At 35.3% G+C, this 20,985-nt stretch overlaps 1 protein-coding gene across 16 annotated transcripts in view; it reads right to left on the reverse strand.

The window, feature by feature from the left end:
• Positions 1–20,985, reverse strand: part of GRIP1 (glutamate receptor interacting protein 1) — an 808,853-nt gene that overhangs the window by 211,070 nt on the left and 576,798 nt on the right. For all 16 annotated transcript variants that reach the window (XM_056798430.1, XM_056798415.1, XM_056798416.1 and 13 more), the window contains one exon: positions 12,378–12,458. In XM_056798430.1, coding sequence (XP_056654408.1) covers positions 12,378–12,458 — 81 coding nt within the window. The remainder of the gene's footprint in view (positions 1–12,377; positions 12,459–20,985) is intronic.

Here is a 20,985-nt window from a genome sequence, read left to right on the forward strand (position 1 = left end):
GTGTTCAGCAGCTCAAAAAAAGGAGAATAGAAGAAATGGCTAGGCTAGGGTGGATCCAGAGTTGAAGATTGGAAGGATATGAACAGCAGAAAAGACAAAAAAGGATGAGAAAGTCAAGGGGAAGAGGCATGCACAGTCCAATCTCTGGATTGTGTATTTAATTCCAACCTAAATAATTTGACCAAGTTTAGCTTAACTCATACCCCTTTCGGAGCAGTTGCAATGTAAAATAAAATAGGGAAACTTATTAAAGCAGATGATTGAAAGTAAGGCTTCAGTTTGGGGTTTTTTGCCTGTGTTTTTTTTTTTTGTGTACTACTATGGTTTAGTACTCTTGTTTGTCTTGTGCTAAATGTAAACATGTATAAAATGTGTATTACAAATGCGGTCCCGGCACTTCCTGAATTTATCATTTTATAAAATGTAACACACCTCGATCAGTGAGAGATGTGAGATATTTTGTGACAGGCAGACAGGACTCTAGGAGGATGCCAAGGAAGAAATCAGTGAGGGATTTTGTGGAGTTGAACTGGGCTTTAAAGAAGAGGCAGGATTTGACTAGAGAGAAAAGTGAGGAGGATATTAGTTGGATCAATTATTTCTGCTCATTTCATTAGACAAATTAATGCTTTTATTTGATTAGAAAAGAACGTATAACTGTAATAGCAAATTAGGTGGTATAGTGGATAGTGCTGGGCTTAAAGTTAGAAAGACTTCTCTTCCTGAGTTCAGCTTCAGACACTTTCTAACTCCTGGGGAAAGACACTTAATCTTGGTTACCTCAGTTTCCTCATCTGTAAAATGAGCTGAAGAAGGAAATGGTGAACCACTCCAGTATCTTGGCCAAGAAAATCCCAAATGGGGTCATGAAGAAGAGTCAGACATGACTGAAAAACAACTGAGCAATAACAATGACAAAGTAGACACAAATAGGAGAATAATCTATACAGTGACCATAACAATGTAAGGAAAACCTTACTGAAAGAAATGAAAACCTTTTAATTCTAGGGCCATTGAGCGGGGCATGCCTCTCTCCTATCTACAGAAAGATGATTTGAAGATAGATGTGAAATGAGACTGTGTTAACAGGTGACCAGTGTGTTAGCTTGTTTGGATTGGAACTAATTCTCTCTGAAAAGGAAAGTATGCTATTGAAAAAGAGGCCAAGAAAGGCGGAGGGTTACTGGGAAGTAACTGAGAAAAAAGGCAAAAATAAAGTAACTGTTTAAAAGTGCTATTAAAATTTAAAAAAAGAAAGAAAATATATTTTTAGTGGAAAAAAGATTTAAGGAGGTAGTTTGAGAGGGGGAGGGCTCATGGGTCTCTGAACTGGAAGGGGCCTTAGATATTATCTTATTCAACATGCCCATTTTACAGATAAGATAATGAAGTCCTGAGAATCACAAAATCTCAGAGGTCATCCCAAAGAGAATTTACTTTCTAATGTAATTAAAAAATGGACATCCAGCCTTTGCTTAAATAACTTTAATGAGGGGTGCCCACGACCTCCTAAAACAGTCTATTGCACTTTAGGACAGAGTTCAAGTTTTTTCCTCATCTGGCACTGAAATCTGCTCCTTGCCAACTTCTGCCCATTGCTCCAAATTCTGACTTCTGGGGTTCAGGCAGACTAGGTCTAAGAAGAAGTTTAACTTGGTCTTGTGAAGACAGAATAGAATTGGTGCCATCTGAGAAGAGAGGACAGAAAAGAAAAAAGGAGAAAATGCATGAGTTATAACAGACTATAAGGGAGAAATGAGCTCCCTTATAAATAAATGCTATATAGCAAAAAAGACTGAATCATGTAAGGAATTTAAATTTGCTGCAGGGAGCAATGAGGAGCACCAGAAAGTCGATTAATTGGCTCTCAGAAGAAAGGGAAATTATAAGGTATCATAAACGATTTCCCCAAATTTTAAAGAAAAACATATTTTGACACTTTAAACAGTAGGTACAATAAGAGCTACAAAATCTTCCTGAGGGAAATAGCTAAATGGGTAGGTTTCATACCAAAATAAATCAAAATGTATTTATGTTGACTGCATTTCCTGATGTCAAGCTTCACCTTTTGGCTCAAATAGTTAAAGACAAAGTAATGTTTTAAGAAATCTATTTGTAAGATCTCCCAAAGGGGATATCTACAAATTTTATTTGTTGAAAATCTTTCTCTAGGTTTCTTTTATAGTATGTGTTTATGTTTATATATGTCAGAAATACTTTTATATATTTCTTATACATAATATATATATATTATATGTATATAAATACTGTTTATATATGTCAGAAATACTTTTATATATTTCTTATATATAATTTATATATATATATATATAATATGTATATAAATACTGTTTATATATGTCAGAAATACTTTTATATATTTCTTATATATAATTTATATATATATATTATATGTGTATAAATACAGAAATACCCATTGTGGTGTCGATAGATTGCAGATTGGCATAAGAAATTAAATGGGAATTTGAGGGAGTTTTGCAGAAGCCACAGATGGCATGTGAAGGCCAGCAGACAACACAGAAAAAGTTTAGAAATTTAGAAATGCATAAAATATATGTATAGTATTGTATTAAGTCAACACATTTTCTTTTTAATTCCATAAATATAGACAATTTCTTTTTTTAAAGCTAAAATAAGTAAAAAGCTAAAGTTTGCAAAAAGAATATGAAAGCCAGCAGACAACATGTAAAGGCTAGAAATGTAAAAATATCTCCAATGTTTAGTAACTCATGCATGCATATAAGGTGCTGCAAACACCCCAGAAAAGAAAAAGAAAAAAATTCAGAGGGAGGAAGAGAAAGTCAAGAAATTTTACAAGGATCTTCCTGATCATGGGGGCACCGTGTCAAGTCCCACAACGTGCAAGGGATACCCTTATATACTTTAAAAGTTTCCTTTATTATACTTGTAAACTGGATTGCCAACTCTACAATCTGTGTACAAAATGAAGGTAGTGCATTCCAGTACTATATAACAATGTACAGTGCTATATGTTAGAGTGACAATGTCCCTCATTTGTCCCATCAATGGCTCTTAGCCCTAATTTAACAACGAGACTATGATTTAATGCCCACATCCTCTAAATCGCCAATCTATCTCAATCAAGTGCATCATTCTCTTGTTCCTGAAGTCTTTTTCATTATGTCCTCTGGAATCTCATCCTCCTCCAAGATGGCGGCAGTTCTAAAACTCACATGTCCTGAGTACCCACTGGCCCTAGCCCACCCTCACACTCCACCATCTGATAGGAGAAGATAGAGATGAGATTAGAAGGAAAGACCTCCTTCTAGACTTCCCATTTAAGGAGGACGCCCAGGGAAGCCATGTCTTCATTTCATTTTCCATTGGTTTAATTCCTCTGGATTTTTATCATACCCCAAATCATGTACTCTTCCCAATCTCCCCCTTTCTATGTTGTCTTCTTCCTTTAAAGTGTGAATTCCTTGAGGGCTAGAAATCTCTTTTGTCTTTTTTTTTTTTGCCATTTGTCTTTTTCCCCAGTACTTAGCATAGTATCTGACACATAGCTGCTAGATAAAATTTTACAAATATTTCCATGACTTAGACTTCCATTCTTTAGAATACACCTTGTCTACTAAAACTTCAGAAACCACTTAGCAGTTGTTGGACCATAACTTCTGGCACATTACTATTGAATTTCAATCAATTCTTCTTTTTTCTTTTAACCCTTACCTTCTATTTTAGAGTCAGTTCTAAGGCAGAAGAGCAGCAAGGGCTAGTCAATCAGGGTTAAGTGACTTTTTCCAGGATTACAAAGTTAGAAAGTGTTTGAGGCCATATTTGAAACCAAGTTCTCCTGGACTGGTGCTTTATCCACTGTGCTACTAGCTACCCCTTAAATAATTTTTTTGGGGGGAATTCTTACCTTCTGTCCTAGTTACAAGGGCTAGGCAAAGAGGTTAAGCAATTTTCCATGGGGCACACAGCCAGGAAATGTCTGAGGCAAGGTTTGAACCCAAGTCCCCTGGACTCCAGACCTCATGCTCTCTATACAATGTGCTGCCTAGTTGCCCCTTCAATTGACTCTTTTTTCAAAATTTTTATTGGCATGCAAAACAGTTCCATATTGGTTATTGTTATTGTTATAAGAGCAAACTCATATGTAGTCAAAACCCCCAAATAAAACCATAAGTACACTGATATGAAAGACAACTCCAACAGTTCTTTCTCGGGAGGTGGAGAGTATTCTCAGTTATAAGTCTTTCCGGATTGTCGGAGACCATTGCATTGCTCAGAGTAGTCAAGTTTTTCCAGTTGATCATCTCACAATATGGCTATTGCTGTATACAATGCTCTTCCAGTTCTGCTTATTTCACTTTGCATCAGTTCCTGTAGATCTTTCCAGCTTTTTCTGAAATCATCTTGCATATCATCTTTTATTGCACAATAGTATTCTATCACCAACATGTACCACAGTTTGTTTAGTCATTTCCCAATTGATGGACATCTCCTCACTTTCCAATTCTTTGTACAAGTAGGTCCTTTCCCCTTTTTTATTATCTCTTTGGGATACAGATCCAGTAGTGAGTGGTATTACAGGATCTAAGGGTATGCACAGTTTTATAACCTTTTGGCATAGGTCCAAATTGCTCTTCAGTTGATTCTTAAAGAACATCAAAGTCTTGACTCCTCATGAAGAGTCCTCTCTCAACTTTTTAGTTTCCCCTTTACATGGTCTTTTAGGGTCTTCTACATAAGACTTGGACATATTATCCTCCCTTTTCTGAGCAACTACTGCCCATAATCATTATCTCCATCCTCCATGTCTATTCATATGCTATAGAAAGAACTAGAACTCATGGGGCAGGAAGGTGGCATGGAAAATGGAGTGCCTCGTCTAGAGTCAGGAAGATTCATCATCATAAGTTCAAATATGGTCATAATACCTGTGTGACACACTAGCCAGAGATGGCAATGTTATGGGTGGGTTACATTGAGTTCTATTATTATGACAACGTAATAGGACATATTAAGCCACTTCACCCTGGTTGCCTCAGTTTCTTCATCTGCAAATGACTTGGAGAAGGAAATGGCCAACCGCTCCAGTATCTTTGTCAAGAAAGTCCCAGCTAGAGCCATGAAGAGTCAGATACAACTAAAAATGACTGAATAATGAACAGAAATAGATGTAGATGCCCATGTTGCTGAAAAATGAAAAGTCTTTGAGGGCATGAAATGTTTCATTTCAGCCTATGTATCCCTAGCCCCTAAACCACTCCTTGGCAGATGTAGGTACTCAATAAATAGCATAGATGGAAAAGACAAGTTCGAATGCTCCAAGTACACAGGACAGGACACACAGTGGCAAGAAGGACTAGTCACTTTTGTCTTGTAGAGGAAGGTGTGGTCAAGGAAAGCTTCATACAGGAAATATCACTTAAGCTGGGCTTGGAAGGAAGGGAAGGATTTCAATAGACGGCAATGTTGAGGGTGGGTTACAATGAGTTCTATTATTCTGACAACATAACAGGGCATAGTAAATATGGAAAAATAATTGTGGTTCACAAAATGGTTTCATTGAAATCACAGGCAGGAAGAACAATTTCTTAAAAATCACATTTTTCCTCCTTAACAATTACGGCACCCACATCTGCCACTTTATTCCGTTTCCAGAGTCTGTTTACCAGAAAGACACAGAAGTAATGGCACAATGGTGGGGCATATCAATGAGGCTTGAACAAAAGCTGCAACAATGCAAAAATGAATCACACTCTTCATTTTACCCAGTGTGATTTTAGCTTGGCTCAGTGTCTAAACTATCCACATTACAAGCTTGGATCGGGCTTCAGGGGATTCATAATATATCCCCATCAAAGATGAGGGTAAAATTCTGTTTTGCATTTTTATGTTGATACGTTCCAGCTATTTCCTTAAACTTTTCCTAACTTGGGAGCAAACTGGGGTCAATGAAGCATTTTCATTATTTAACTTTTTTCTCATTTTATTTTGCTAAATTCTCCCAACAATTTTTCTTTCTCCATGAACATTTTAGCTGCAGCAAAATGTCTGAGACTGAAGAAAGAACTCTGACCTTTAAAAGTCTCCAGCTTCCAGATGACCTATATTCTATTTCATTAGTCTTAGGTAGCCGAAATCTCCCCTGGGAGCTTCACGTTTGGTACAGCCTCCAAACTAATATGAACATTTACTACCCAGCATGCTATGAAAGTATATTATAAACCCTAAAGCACTTTATAAATGTGACTTGTTGGTATTATAGAAGAAAAAGAGATTATTGAATGGTAGCCTGATAGCTGGTGTATATATTGAAATACAGTATTCAAAGATAACTGCTTGGAAATGACTTTGAACTCTTCTCAACTAAAAATAAATCTCCCACTTTTCTCTCTTGCAGACTAGCACTCTTTTGGATTATGTGGTTTTTTTTTACCTTAAGAGTATACACAGGACCATAAATTTAGAGCTGGAAGAGACCTAAGAGATCATCCAGGGTAATACGCTCACTGTATGGAAGACAAAACTGAGGTCTAGTTAAGTAATTTGCAAAAGGTCACATGGGTAGCATGGAAAAATTAGGATTGGAATTCAATGTAATTGACTCAAGTTAATTCCATCTAAGAGATGGGGTTCAGCCAGTAAGCTGTCTGTAATTGTTTTCAATAAAATTAAAACATTCAGAATCCTTAAGTGCTTTCAATAAGAATAGTTCACACTTAAGCACTTTAAAGTCTACAAATCGCTTTCCTCACAACAACATTGGGAGGCAGATCCTATCATTATCTCCATTTTAGAGTTGAGGAAACAGAGTTAGAAAGATTTCCCCCACGGTTGTACAACTAGTCAAGGTCTCAAGCTGGACTTGAACTTATGTATTCCTGACTCAGTATTTTGTCCATTGTACCACCTGGCTGTTTTTAGTATTCATCCTAACAACCAAAAGCACAGCCCCAGTTTGGTTTTTCCTCTTTAATGCCAAAAGTGAGTAATATGTTAGAATATGCCTTTGGTCACTCACTTTCTCCTTTCTGCCCTTGCCCAATTCAGGATGGTACACACAAGTATGTATGATTGATATCACTCCCTATCAAAGATATTTATTATTTAATTGCTATCATTTTATTATTAATTTTAAACAAAAAGCAATCTGTCATATATTCTTAAACAAATTTATTATTATATTTATTATTAAACAAACAAGTGTTTGTCCTGAGTCTGATTTCAAATAAATGTCTGCCTTCCTGTCTTTGGGATAGATGCATACCAGCCTCTATGCCCGAGCTCAGATTGTCCTGGGTCTAATGAATGAATTCTCCATTCTGGTGATCTCATCCAACCCTTAGTCTTAGCCTAATGATAAAATTCTCATCAACTGATGCCAGATCCAGATCTATTTGCCCTCCTTGGAAAGCTCTAAAACTGATAAGTCTGAAAATACGTTGTTTATTTTCTGGAAAACCATTTTTGTCATAAACTCTAATGAATTAGGTCCTTGGAGGTGGGATGGTTATGGTCTGTCTTTGTATCCTGAGCACCCAGCAAAGGATATAGTGGATAGAAGGAACTAAAGAAATGCTTGCTGATTTAGATGTATGTATACCTGATATAAAACAAGTCTAAGCCAATGAAGCATGAAATTGTGTGTATACAAGTCAGACTTGCTTGGTTTAAACTATCAACATGGCGGCAGGTATTCCTGCTCCTCCCCTCCTTTCTAGCTTTCTTTTGAGTATTGTCTTTAACCAATAGATTATAAGTTCTTTGAGGGCAGAAATTATTTTTCTATTACTTATTTGTATCTCCAGCTCTTAGTACATTTTGTAACATATAGTAGAAATATAACAAAATGCTTATTGTATTGTGGTGTTGCTGTTGTTCAGTTGTTTAGTCATGTCTGTCTCTGTGAGCCCATCTGGCATTTTCTTGGCGAAGATACTGGAGTAGTTTGACACTTCCTTCTCCAGCTCATTTTACAGATGAAGAAACTGAGCCAAGCTTGGCTAAAATGACTTGCCCTGGGTCTTACATATTTGTAAGTACCTGAGGTCAAATTTGAACTCAGGTCTTCTTAGCTCTCCATCCAGAACTCTATCCATAGACTCACCTAGATGCCCTCATTTATTGTATACTAAGGAGGAAAATGGCATACAATACAGAATCTTGCCGAAGTTTTCTCTCTCTTTCTTTCTTTCTTTCTTTCTTTCTTTCTTTCTTTCTTTCTTTCTTTCTTTCTTTCTTTCTTTCTTTCTTTCTTTCTTTCTTTCTTTCTTTCTTTCTTTCTTTCTTTCTTTCTTTCTTTCTTTCTCTCTTTCTTTCTTTCTTTCTCTCTCTCTCTCTTTCTCTCTCTCTCTCTCTTTCTCTCTCTCTTTCTTTCTTTCTTTCTTTCTTTCTTTCTTTCTTTCTTTCGTCACAAAGGAAACCAATTATATTGAAACACAATTAATTTTTTTAAATGAAAGTCATAGGTCATAGGTTAAAAATCTAGGTTTTAAAGTATTAGTATTCAGACATCAAAATTAAGAGAATTCTATTGGACAACTGACTACCTATATACAATAGCAAAGGAATTCATCACATCTGCCATATTTGGGGCATTGTTCAGCATGCTATGTCAAGACTAGAAAAAGGCAAGAAAGAAATCTTCCTTGAAAATCAAGCAAGTTAAATAAATAATATACTAACTGCAGGACTTGGGGTCTAGATTGGAACTTTTCTTTTCCTTTCATCAAGATCAGACAGGATCAGCATTAAATATCTCGTCTCTAAATGGGCAAACCCAGAGATCATTGGAAAACTTGTCAAGCCTACAATCTGAGCGGGCTGCTTCCAATAACTTTGAGAAACCTTTCAAAGTAGTCAGTCACAATGGAACAGCAATCTGTCATGTAAAAGACTTTGAAAACAACAGATTTTTGTTTTTAAACGAACAGCTCTTTGGTTAACTTCTAATGCCTTTAACGTTGGAATCAATCTTACCTTGGAAATCAGCAGCTGACCTGAAATATGATTTAAAATGACCTCATTTTTTTCAATGGCTAGTCAATCATTTTTTCCCTATAATTTCACAATAGGATTTTTTAATGACTAGTTGGAATAATTTTACCTCATCTTTTAAATGGTGAACCTTTAATTGAGAGATGGGTAATCTTTACTATTCTTCCTTCTAAATCCCTATTTAAATCAGTCTTATGATTATTATTTTTACACTTAATTTCTTGAAGGCCATTTTCCTTGTTTGAGAAGAAAAAAGTAGACTAAACATCGGCTTATTCTATCTTACTCTAGAGGGTATAATTAGAGTCAATGAATGGATGTTATAGAAAGGAAATGTTTGGCTTAGAGTAAGAATGGATTTTGTAGTAACCTGGATTGTCCAATAATGGAACAGGAGATTTTGTAATGGGGTGAAAAGCCTGTCACAGAAGTATTGGGTCAGATGCTGAAAACTACCTGTCACTTTCCTTGTCAACTCTTGGTATCATGAGTATGGTGGATGCATTACAGAATTGGGAATCAGAGGATTGGCTTATATGCCCCTGAGTTATTTCAGTTTTCTCATCTGTAAAATGGATTGTTTTGGAAAATAGTCTTTGTAAAAGTGAATGTAATTTGAATTATTATGATCACTTGGACATGAAACTTTATTTGAATTTAGATTGGATGATCTCTAATCTCTCTTTCAACTCTACAATTCTTTGATACTGTAAACTTAAATTTTAAGGCTATGGGGCATACCATTTTTGCTGTCATTATTTTCATAGAGATTGGGAAATATATGTAAGATATTTTAATTTTATCTCATGCCATGAAAAGACAGGATAAAAATGACAAATTAAAAAAAATATGAATAATGCATCTCCCCTGTGTCCAAAGCAAATGTGTTTTGCTCCAAAGAGATGTTTAATCCATTATCTTCTTTGAAGGGAGAGTTGATAAAAGGATTTCCAGGCAGGATGAGCATTTAATGAAAGACATGTATTTGCCTTATGACTATAAAGTAAGTGGTAATCATTCTGGGTTTAGAAAAAAGAGGAAAAATTTAGCATTGAAGAAAAAATTTAAATAATTTATTAAAAAAACAATCAAGGTTGGCCAATCTTTAGTGAAATAATCATATTTCATCTTCATGCTGGGACATAATTCTTGTACTTGGGATACTAAAGACTATGGGGCAGATGGGTTTCATGCACTATAATTGAAGAGTTGATTTTTCCTATAGGGGACACTAAGTAAGCATTCTTTAGGGTGACTTAAAATGATAGCTTGATCTTCCAAGGATGTCTGGAGGTTATACATGTATATACAGAATTAGCTTTAATTTCCTTTTGTAAGAATATAAGCAAAGAAGAGTCAACTCCTATTGAAATGCCAAAGACTAAATCTCAAAAGAACAAATAAACTTTATACCTGGCCAAGTTCACAGGGATTGCTTGATATCAAATGGTCTTTTCAGTCCTACTTGAAGACATACAAACTCAGCGAGTACAAAGAGTTATATTTTTAACAATGCAAGCCAATCCTTCATTGGCTTCTGTGAGTGAAGAGAAGATGAAAAGGAACTTTCTGGGGCTTTTCTCTTAGACACTCAAACCCCATAGCTATATTTCCATGCCATTTTCAGGTCTGGTCAACACTAAGTGATTCATCACTCAAAGAAAGGTCTCCCTAAACAAGGATTACTTGGTCATCTTTGATAACCAGACTTTGGGAATGAGAGTAAAACCTGCTTTGTTACATATAGTTATTATTCTGTATTTAGAAAGAAGGGGTTAAATCTGGGGCTTAAGTTGAATATGTCAGAAAATAGCAAGGATGCTAGAATGTCTCATCTCACCAGAAATGTCTTCATCATTAATCAAATAGTTTATCCAGAGAAATTAATATCTATTTAATGGATAAATAAGGAATTCTAGGACCAAGGCCATGAGATATTTCCTCATTATTGACAAGAACTTATAGAACACGATATAATGATCTATGGTAATACATTTCCTAAATATTAGGGACACGAAGAATGTGATACTGTGATAATGATAATCCAAAGAGAGAGAGAGGATGATTGGCCACAGGAGGTTCTGGAGATGGAGTTTAAGTTCCAGGCTGGAGTTGAACTGGTTCATATCTTAGATCCCTACTAACTTTAAAAACTATCATTCCATGGAAATGGTGAATAACTCATTCTTATATGATGCCTTCCCATAATTAGTCATATTCTTTCTGATTCTTCAAAGTAGCACTATTTGGTCTAAATGTAAAAATTATCTTGAGTCACTTACTTTTAATGTTCTAGAAAGAAAAATTTTAAACAAAACTAATTTATATAGAAATAAATACCAATTATATACACAAAGATTTTAATAAATTTTATCTTTTTTATTATTCTTTTCAAATGTAAAGTCTCATTTTCCATTTGATCTCTATCAAAGGGTCCAATTCTATAGGAATAGCTGAATACTTAAATTGTATCATTCGCCTCTCAAGGAATTATGCACTAAAAATTAACATGCTAGAGTCTTTGGTTAATATGCAGATCAAATTATGCTGCACCCCTATATATATCCTGGTTATTTCAGAGCAGGCAAGCATAATTTTTGTTGTAAATATTTAAATGTCTTAATGTTCATCAAGTTTTTTTGGCAAGTGCATTTATTCCCATAAAGGAATCATTCCATGAGTTATGTATTCCAGAAAGATTTGGAGTATGTAATTCCATTAATATATTATTAGCCACTATTTAGTTCTAGAATTCACATTTTAAAGTAATTCTGATATTCATAGGACCTAAATTTTTTAATATTCATGGTTATTTATTCCTTCAAAACTTTTGGATGGTGGAATATGTTTCTCAGCCCACTTGTGGTGACCTAATTCATTTAGGAATGAATCCAGAAACCCCAGTTATTGAAGGAAATTGTTCTATGTCTACAAAGGAAGAGGGAAGAAAGGCTCTGAAAAAAGTTGCATCAGGTCTTCAGACATCTTTTATTCAGGAAATGTATCTTCTTCTATTCCAGTTATTTCTTGGCCCTTTCTCTTTCTGTTTGTTATCTATCACTGAACAAATATATATGCCTCTGGAAAAAAGTCACCATGAAAAATAGAGAGGAGAGAAATTGAGAGTATCAATTCAAGCAATTTGACAAAAGAAGTCCAAGAAAGATGGATTTTCACAAGTTGTCAGACTCTTCCAGAGCCCACATTTTATGACTGTATCAGTCTGAATAAAAAAAATTTCTAAATTACATATTATATTCAGTTGAATAAGTGACATTTTTTTAATTGGGTAGGAGTGAAGGTATCAAGTTGGAGTTTCCAGGCTCGTGAGGTGACAAGATTTAACAAATAAAATAACTGATGATCGAGTGATCTGGTCTAACCTGGAATGCTCTGTCTCCTCACAGCCAATGCTCCATCTGGTGGCTTTGTCTGGCTGGCGGACTTAGTGTAGGGACTCTCATCTGCAAAGGTACAATGAAGGATTTAGTTAATTTCAATCCAGGTTCTGGTTCAATGAAGACTTTTAATAGACTGTCATCTAACTACCAGTTAGTCACTGGCAAATATGTGTCTATGATCCAGGAAGAGAATAGCTTATTGGGCATAAAGAGTGGTCAATTATTGCTTAAGGAACTCATTGAGAAGATCCCAGAAAGGGAAGACGAATGTGTTATTCCATGAAGAGAAGTTGTCCGTGATCTTCAGGTGAGAGACAGAGACGTAAAAGAGTAGAGTGGAGACCTCCAGAAAAGAGATGAATCTTGCTTGCTGTAGATATCCCTCAGTCATACTGGTTGTGTGAACAGATACACCAAACCTGCTACAGAGAAGGGGTGTGTAGGGAAGGAGAACTTTTAGGAGCCAAGTTGAGAAAAGAGAAGGAAAAAGGAGTTTGAAGTGAGAAGGTCTCAAAGCTCAGTTGGGCTTCAAGTGGAAAATAAGACAGGATAATTCAAGACAGGATAAAGAACAAACATCAAAAATGTTAGTAGGACTAAACAAATAGGTGTCTGTAAGAGATAAAGAAGAATTTAAAGTTATGAAAGTTGTAGGTTTCAAGAAGAGAAACCTTGAATATCATTTTTTCAAATCAAGTCAAATCAATCTTGGGACAAAAGAAAAATAATTGGGCCAAATGGCAAACACTGAGACTTTAGCCAAACCGAAGAATTCTAAATGGGAATGTACCTTGATTAAGGGAGCATTCTTAAGAATTCTTAAAGGAGAACACTTTAGACATTATTCAAAAACTGGATAAATAAGACATGAGAAACTACAGAGAAGTACAGTGAATTATCAAATGAGAACGAGTGGCTCAAATGGTTGTTTCTGGCCATACTTTTAAGAGATTTTATAGGAAACCATTGAAAAAAATTTTTAATACTTAGTGTGCATGGAAAACTATTAAATACTACATTGATCTAATTCAGCAACAAAGTTTTATCATCTGAAACCATTAATTCTCCCCACTAAGTGGTTCATATTTCAAAATGGAGACACCAAATTTTTCCCCAGGATATTTTTATGAGTTAACTGATTCACTATTACTTCTTTAAATTAACAAGGTCTCTATAAGCAATGACAAAAAGAAAAGATTAAGATTGCTATAAACTACAATTACCTTAATAAATATAAGTCAGGCAACTTCATATTTACATTCCATTTTTTCATATGTCTTTATATTATCTCAGTTATAAAGATAAACTGTCATCTTTTACACATCAAACATGACCTACCCCCGTCATATGGCTCATGATCTGTCACATCTTTGAAACTCCTCCAAATCATATTCTCTCCCATCATAAATAATGGCACAAAATTACTGCATTAATATAACTTCATTGGCTTCAATTAGTCCCCAAGTACTAGAGTACATCTCTTACAAAATGCAATTTCATAACCAAGCTATAAGATTTAGCAATAAGACTGAGGAAGACAATGTATCATCAAATATCAATTTAATTGATTCAACATTAATTTAATTTAATCGATTTAAAATCAACACAGTACCCTGAACCATTCAGTTATGGGTCAGAGTTACAAGTACTAGGACACCATCTTGGGGGTCCCAAATGTTAGCTAATTTTATTCATGCTCTAATTTATAACAATATATATATAAATTATAAATATAATATTTATAATCTAATATTATAGGCTGTGTGATCTTAGACAAATCACATACTCCTTTACCATCAGTTTCCTACTTTGTAAAATGAAGATAGTTGTTGGCAGGGATCAAATGATAGAAAGTACTTCATAAACTTTAAAATATTGTAGAAATGTTAGCTATTATTATTATTGTGTCACAGATAGAATTTGAACTCAGATCCTGAGACCAGAGTCAGTATTTTCCCCTACATCATGCCTTTCCAGCTCTAAATCCATTAGGATCTGATTATATTTTGAATTCAGAATGGAGATACACACATCATACATAGTTTTAAAAAGCTGATTTACTTGTTTGTTACATTAAAATTCTCATGTATCTCTCACCCTCTCTTCCTTCTCTGAACTAGAGAAGGCATCATTTAACAAGAAGATTTTTGTATATATAAAAAAGATGTCTTGCTTTTTTATATTTATCAGTTTTTTCTCTGAAGATGGATAATCACGCATCATTCTTCAAACAATCTTTCTTTTTGCTTTATATAATGTTCTGCTCATTTCATTCTTCATAATTTCATGTAGGTCTTTCCATGTTTTTCTAAAACTAACCTGTTCAACATTTCTTATAGTGTAGTAGTATTCTATCACAATCATATACTACAATGTGTTTAGTCATTCCTCAATGCATGAGCATCCCTTCAATTTCCAATGCTTTGCCATCACAGAGTGTCCCTATCAATATTTTAGAACACACAGACTCTTCTTTTTTTACTGATCTCCTTGAGAAACAGACCCAACAGTGATAATGCTAGGTCTAGGGTTATATGCAGTTTTATAATTCTTTTAAATTGAGCATAATTCCAAATTGCCCTCCAAAAATGATCAGATCAGTTCTCAGTTCCACCAGCAGTGTATGAGTGTACACACACACACACACACACACACACACACACACACACTTAAATGCCCTAGGACTTGTGTTTAGTAAATCTCCATATCATATGAGCTCTAACTCAAATTAGTTCAACATAGAATAAAAGACAAAGTTATAGAGGAAGAAGAATCCCTTTTAAACCCAGCACCAGGATGGAACTATTTATAAATTTTCTAAGACTAGTCTGTCAACATAAACCAGAAGGCAAGCAGCGACTGTGAAGGAAAAGGATATAAACCCAAGGTACAGACATGTCCCAACTCCGACCATGAGCCAAAATCTTATTGGCATTTTGTTTGAAAAGGCGAACAGAGTGAAAAGCAATGTAGACAAATTAATGGATAGTATAACCATAACCTTAGAAGAAAGCAGAGATGCCTCAGCTACCCTTTTCATTCTCAGCCTTTGAGAATGATGTCAATGCAGAACCACTAACCTATAATTTTTACAAAATGCTCCTTTTGGGGGGTGCAGTGGGTAACATGTTGGTCGTGGAGTCAGAAATCAGTCAGTTAATAAGCATTTATCCTTCAATCTCTGTACAAGGCACTGTGTAATCACTGGGAGTAAAAGAAAAGGAAGCACACGAACCCTTACCTCAAAAAGCTCACATTCAGACGAAGGAGACGCCATGCAAACAACTTTCACACAAGAAGTACAGAGGGTAATTGGTTGGTAATCTCAGAGCAAAGACACTGAGGAGGAGGGCAGGAACTGGAAAAGAAGTTTTTTCACCCCCTCAGAAGGTGGGATTTGAATTGAGGAACACCCAAGCTCAAAATCTGCCTTAGACAAAATTAAGTACATGACCCTAGGCAAGTTACTTAAGTTCCTTCATTCTTTCATACATATAATAAGTTATACAGCAAACCTTAAATTACTATCATTATTATTATTCTACAGTGTTATGTGGCCTATTGGTACAATACAGAGTAGTATAACTTGTGTTTTTAGGCAGAATGAGAGAAGCAATAACCTAGAGGCTCACTCTAGTTGAGAATTTGAATGAAGGCTGCCATTTTGGGGTCCTAGACTGGGTGTGGTTAGGGATATTGCCATGGGTCCAATATTGCTTCCAATGAAGATTCCCAAAGTAAGTGAAGTCAGAAAGAAGCTAAGTTGTTGGAAATTAAGAATCTTAGTTAAACTTGGTCAATTGGGCATCTTTGTCCTATTGATGCACTTTGCCATCCATTGTGTCATTCGTAGGGCACATCTACGTAGCATAGGGCTTGCAGGACACTTTGGAGACTATTTATATATAGACCATGCTGGGCAAAATTAGGTCATTATAAGCTTGGGTTCTGGAGATTGATTTGGAGAATACATATTTCACTTAAAAATTTTTTTAAGTGCTGGTGAGGGAAGCTTTCAATCCCCAAAACACAGCAAGGCAAGCAAGCAAGTCAATTCATAGCAATCTCTGCTGACCCTGAGCATTTTGAGAGCTGAGAGGGGAAGAGAAGTCTCCAATGCAATTGAAATTCTTTGCCTCTTTTCTGGGCCAGAGACATTGGTCACTGAATGCAAAAAAAGAGGCTCTTTTCCAGCCCCTTTTTAGAGATGCAAACATATTTAAGTTACAATGACCAATGGATAGCTTTCAGGGAATCAAGAGACAAACATTAATAAAAAGAATAATAACAAATATGTCTGAGGTTCTCCATCAATGTAGAAAGAAACATGTCCTTCTGTAGAAGGGAGATGAGTTTTAGGTGGGGGTTGATGGTTAAGCTTAACCCTAGCCATAGAAATTGTTATAATACAGAGGATCCTTGGACTTTTGATGACCCTGTTTCCCCCCAAGCTAGACACAGAACTGTTTGAGCCTTGAAATATATTGACAGAACCCATAAATTCTGATCTGAAAAGACAGTAGGCATGGAAAACGACCTCCAAGATAAGAAGAAATGAAGGAAAAGATAGAGAAAACTGAAAATTTGGCATATTATTTACTTTGGGTATGCTTTTACAAATTTCATTTTTTCTAATTACATGTAAAATTTTTTAACAATATATTTTTAAAAAATGTTACATTGCAAATTTTCTCCCTTCTCTCCTCTCTCCTGGCAATGGCAAGCAATTTGATATATAGGTTAATCAGGTACAGTCATGCAAAACATATTTCCATATATTTTCAATTTTAATGAAATGATTTAGAGGGAAAAATAAAATATCACTCTCACCCATATTTCCATCAAAATATTCCATGTTGCAGGAAGTCTGGATTTTTTGTTAGAAAGATGGATGGAGTCCAGAGATTCCACTGTTAGGAATACACACCAGAGAGGTCATTGACAAGAAGGCTCCACACACCACGATATTTATAGCAATCCTTTTTGTGGTAGCAAAAGACTGGCAATGACGTAGATGCCCATCTTTAAGAGAATGGCTAAATGAACTGGAGTACATGAATGGAATGGAATAATACTGGACTAAAATTGAAGAGTCTTGCATGAATTGATATAAAGAAAAAGAAGCAAAGCCAGGAAAATAATATAAACAATAACTATAACAATGGAAATGGAAATGATAACAATCATAAAATAATCTAAATAATGTGAAATTTATTAAGAACTATTTGGTCTCAAAGAAGAGATAGGAAATGATTCTCCCTGCTTCTTTGCAGAAACCAGGGCCAGTGTTGTGGTTCATAGCATGGAAAGAAAAATTTTTGATATGCTAATTGGATTTGCTGAATAATTTTTTCTCTCCTTTTTCTCTTTTCTCTTTTAAAAATATTTTGTTAGGAGGGATAGCTCTAACAGAAGAGAGGGTAATTAAATGCATGAGGAAATTGGAAACAAAAACAAAAGCTATCAATAAAAGTCTATTTTCCTTATGTTATTGCATATATGATTGCACAAGTATAACATTTGGATTGCCTCCTGTCTCAAAGAGGAGGATAGGGAGAAAGGGAGAGGATTCGAAACTTATAATTTAAAAAAAATGAACCCTAATTTTTTTTTTTACATGTAACTGGAGAAAAATATTATTTTTTTTAAAATGTGCTTTTAGCAGACTATAAAAAAGAGGTTAAATAACTTAAAAAAGAAATATTTTCAAATGGGCAGTTATTTCTGAAAATATGACTAGGGTATAAAAAGAATAAAATGTAAGCATTATAAAAGAAACTTAAATTAAGGAAGATAAGATTAGTTATGGAAAAACATGTAAATCTACATTTGTAGAATGACCTACTAATATAGCATCATGAAACTATGAAGAGGAACAATAGCTGCCAATGTTCCTTTTTGGCAACATAAGTGAGCAACCAATGAAGAGCCAGCTCCCAAACCTCTTCTTTCCCCTCCCTGACCCCTAACCCCAGGAGTCCCTGTCCCTCCCCCTCCTGACATATGACAGGAACTGATAATGACCCTAAATGATAAGGACCCCAGACCCAGGAGTTTCTGTTCACTTCCCCCACCCCAGGAATTCCTCTGCACTCCCTCTACCCCAAAAGTGTATAAAAAGCCTGCAAGCCCCAGACTCAGGGCCAGCCATTTTTAGGGCTGTGACCAAACTGCAGTTTGTATAATAATTCCCTCTTGTGTGTTACATTTTTGGTCTGGTTTCATACTTGGGATCATAACCAGGCACTTCACCGTAAACTAAGCAGTTTGGAGGTTAAAGGATTAGTATGTTAGTGCCTATATACCAACAGATTATGCTAAAGGTACAGAGAAAGACCAATGTAAAAATGGGGCAAAAAAAAAAGGTAAAACTATTAATTACTCCCTTACACTTGAAAGTTACCTGCTATACCTTAAAGAACAGACAATCCCTGCATGTGCAGTAAATATAAATTTATTTTGTTAAAAATATTTAACATCCACTTTGAGAGTTGACTACTTAGAATGAATGTAAGTATATTTCTTTCTTTCTTTTAAAAAATAACTCTTACCTTCCTTCCTTCCTTACTCCCTCCCTCCCTCCCTTCCTTACTCCCTCCCTCCCTTACTCCTTCCTTCCCTTCCTCCCTCCCTTCCTTCCTTCCTCCCTTACTCCCTCCCTCCTTCCCTCCCTTACTCCCTCCTTCCTTCCTTCCTTCCTTCCTTCCTTCCTTCCTTCCTTCCTTCCTTCCTTTCTTTCTCTTTCTTTCTTTCTTTCTTTCTTTCTTTCTTTCTTTCTTTCTTTCTTTCTTTCTTTCTTTCTTTCTTTCTTTCTTTCTTTCTTTCTTTCTTTCTTTCTTCCTTCCTTCCTTCCTTCCTTCCTTCCTTCCTTCCTTCCTTCCTTCCTTCCTATAGACTAGTCTCACTTAATATGAAGAAGACCAAAAACTTATCTACAGATTCAGTTTATAGTTTTTACTTCATTTATTTCTAGAGGCAACACAGGCTAATGAATGAGCATTATATGTGCATCCATTGTCCTGGTTAAAAAAGGTATGTCTTTGGGCAAATTTTCTGCTCAGTAAAATTTTTGTGGTCAATGGTTTCAGTTGTGTCTAACTCTTCATGAGTTTGGGGTTTTCTTGATAAAGAGTAGTCTGCCATTTCCTTTTCTATCTCATTTTACAGATGAGGAAACTGAGGTCAACAGGGTTAAGTGATTTGTCTGGGATCACATAGCTAGTAAGTCTGAGGCTGGATTTGGACTCAAGAAGGTGAGTTCCAATGCTGTCTCTTCCCCACCTAGATACCCAGTTCTGTAAAATACAGATAGTAGATACCGGTTGGTGGAGGCTTCCTGACTCAGTGGATAAAGTGAATTGACTTGGATTAAGAAAGTTCTCAGGGTGACTTTCACCACTAACCATTACAGTTCTGGAGAAAATTAGTTAAAGCCTAGTGAGACTCAGATTCCTCATTGGTAAAATTGGATAGTATTATTATTCCCATTTTACAGATGAGTAAACAGAGGCAGACAGAAGTTAAGTGATTTGTCCAGAATCATATTGCTAGAAAGTATCTGATGCCAGATTTTAACTCTGGTCTTCCTGAATTCAGGAATAACACTCTGTCCATTGTAGCACTGTAGTCTATTTTGTATGTATTTATATTTATCCTCTTTGTAATTATGATGTGCATACACATAAACACACACATTTATTGGTGCTTATTTTCTTCTGTAGAATGTAAGCTCATTGCAAGTAGGGATTGCTTCCCTTTTTGTATTTGTATCCCCAGAACCTGGCACAGTGTTTGGCACCTGTCAGGAGCCTAACAGATACTTGATTGATTGATTTTGAGGCAGCTGGTATGAGAGATAAAGGGATAAGCTTGAAAACAGGAAGAAGGGGTCAACCAGCATTATGGTATGTTTCCCTCTATTGATGAAATCACAGGTGCCATCCCTAAGCCATATAAACATATATATATATATATATACATATATACATATATATATATACACATTTTATATCATTTTAAGCCATATATATCCTATAAATCAATTATATAATTAACTTAAAACAGATATAATAATATAGTAATAGAAATGAAAACCATATAAAAAAATTTACAGAGCAGGAATGTATATGAAGGTATGTGTATATATATATATATACATATACCTATATATGTGAATATACGAATATGAATATTTATATAACAAAACTGCGACCAGCTCCACATATAGGGATATATGTGTGTATATATATACATACACCTCCCCAATCTCCATTTTAGTGTCTGTCTCTTTAAGCTATTAAAGCTGAATACTATATATGTGTGTATATATATATCTATTCATATATATATGTATATTATATATCCCCCCCCCCCCCCCCCCCCCGCTATTACAGCTCTCCTTTAAAAAGCTCTATCTATAAAGCTGTACTACTCCGGCACCTCGTATATATACATACAAACTCATGCCCTTAGAAAGAACGCTTTAACCTTTAACGTTGTATTCCAATCCCTTTTTATCTGAGCCACACAAGGGGCTCATTAGGAAGCTTCAGCACCAAGGCTAACAAAAGAGAAACTCTGCTTTCCCAGC

The sequence above is a fragment of the Monodelphis domestica genome, chromosome 5 (assembly GCF_027887165.1).
Source record: "Monodelphis domestica isolate mMonDom1 chromosome 5, mMonDom1.pri, whole genome shotgun sequence".
In the NCBI taxonomy this organism is placed as follows: domain Eukaryota; kingdom Metazoa; phylum Chordata; class Mammalia; order Didelphimorphia; family Didelphidae; genus Monodelphis; species Monodelphis domestica.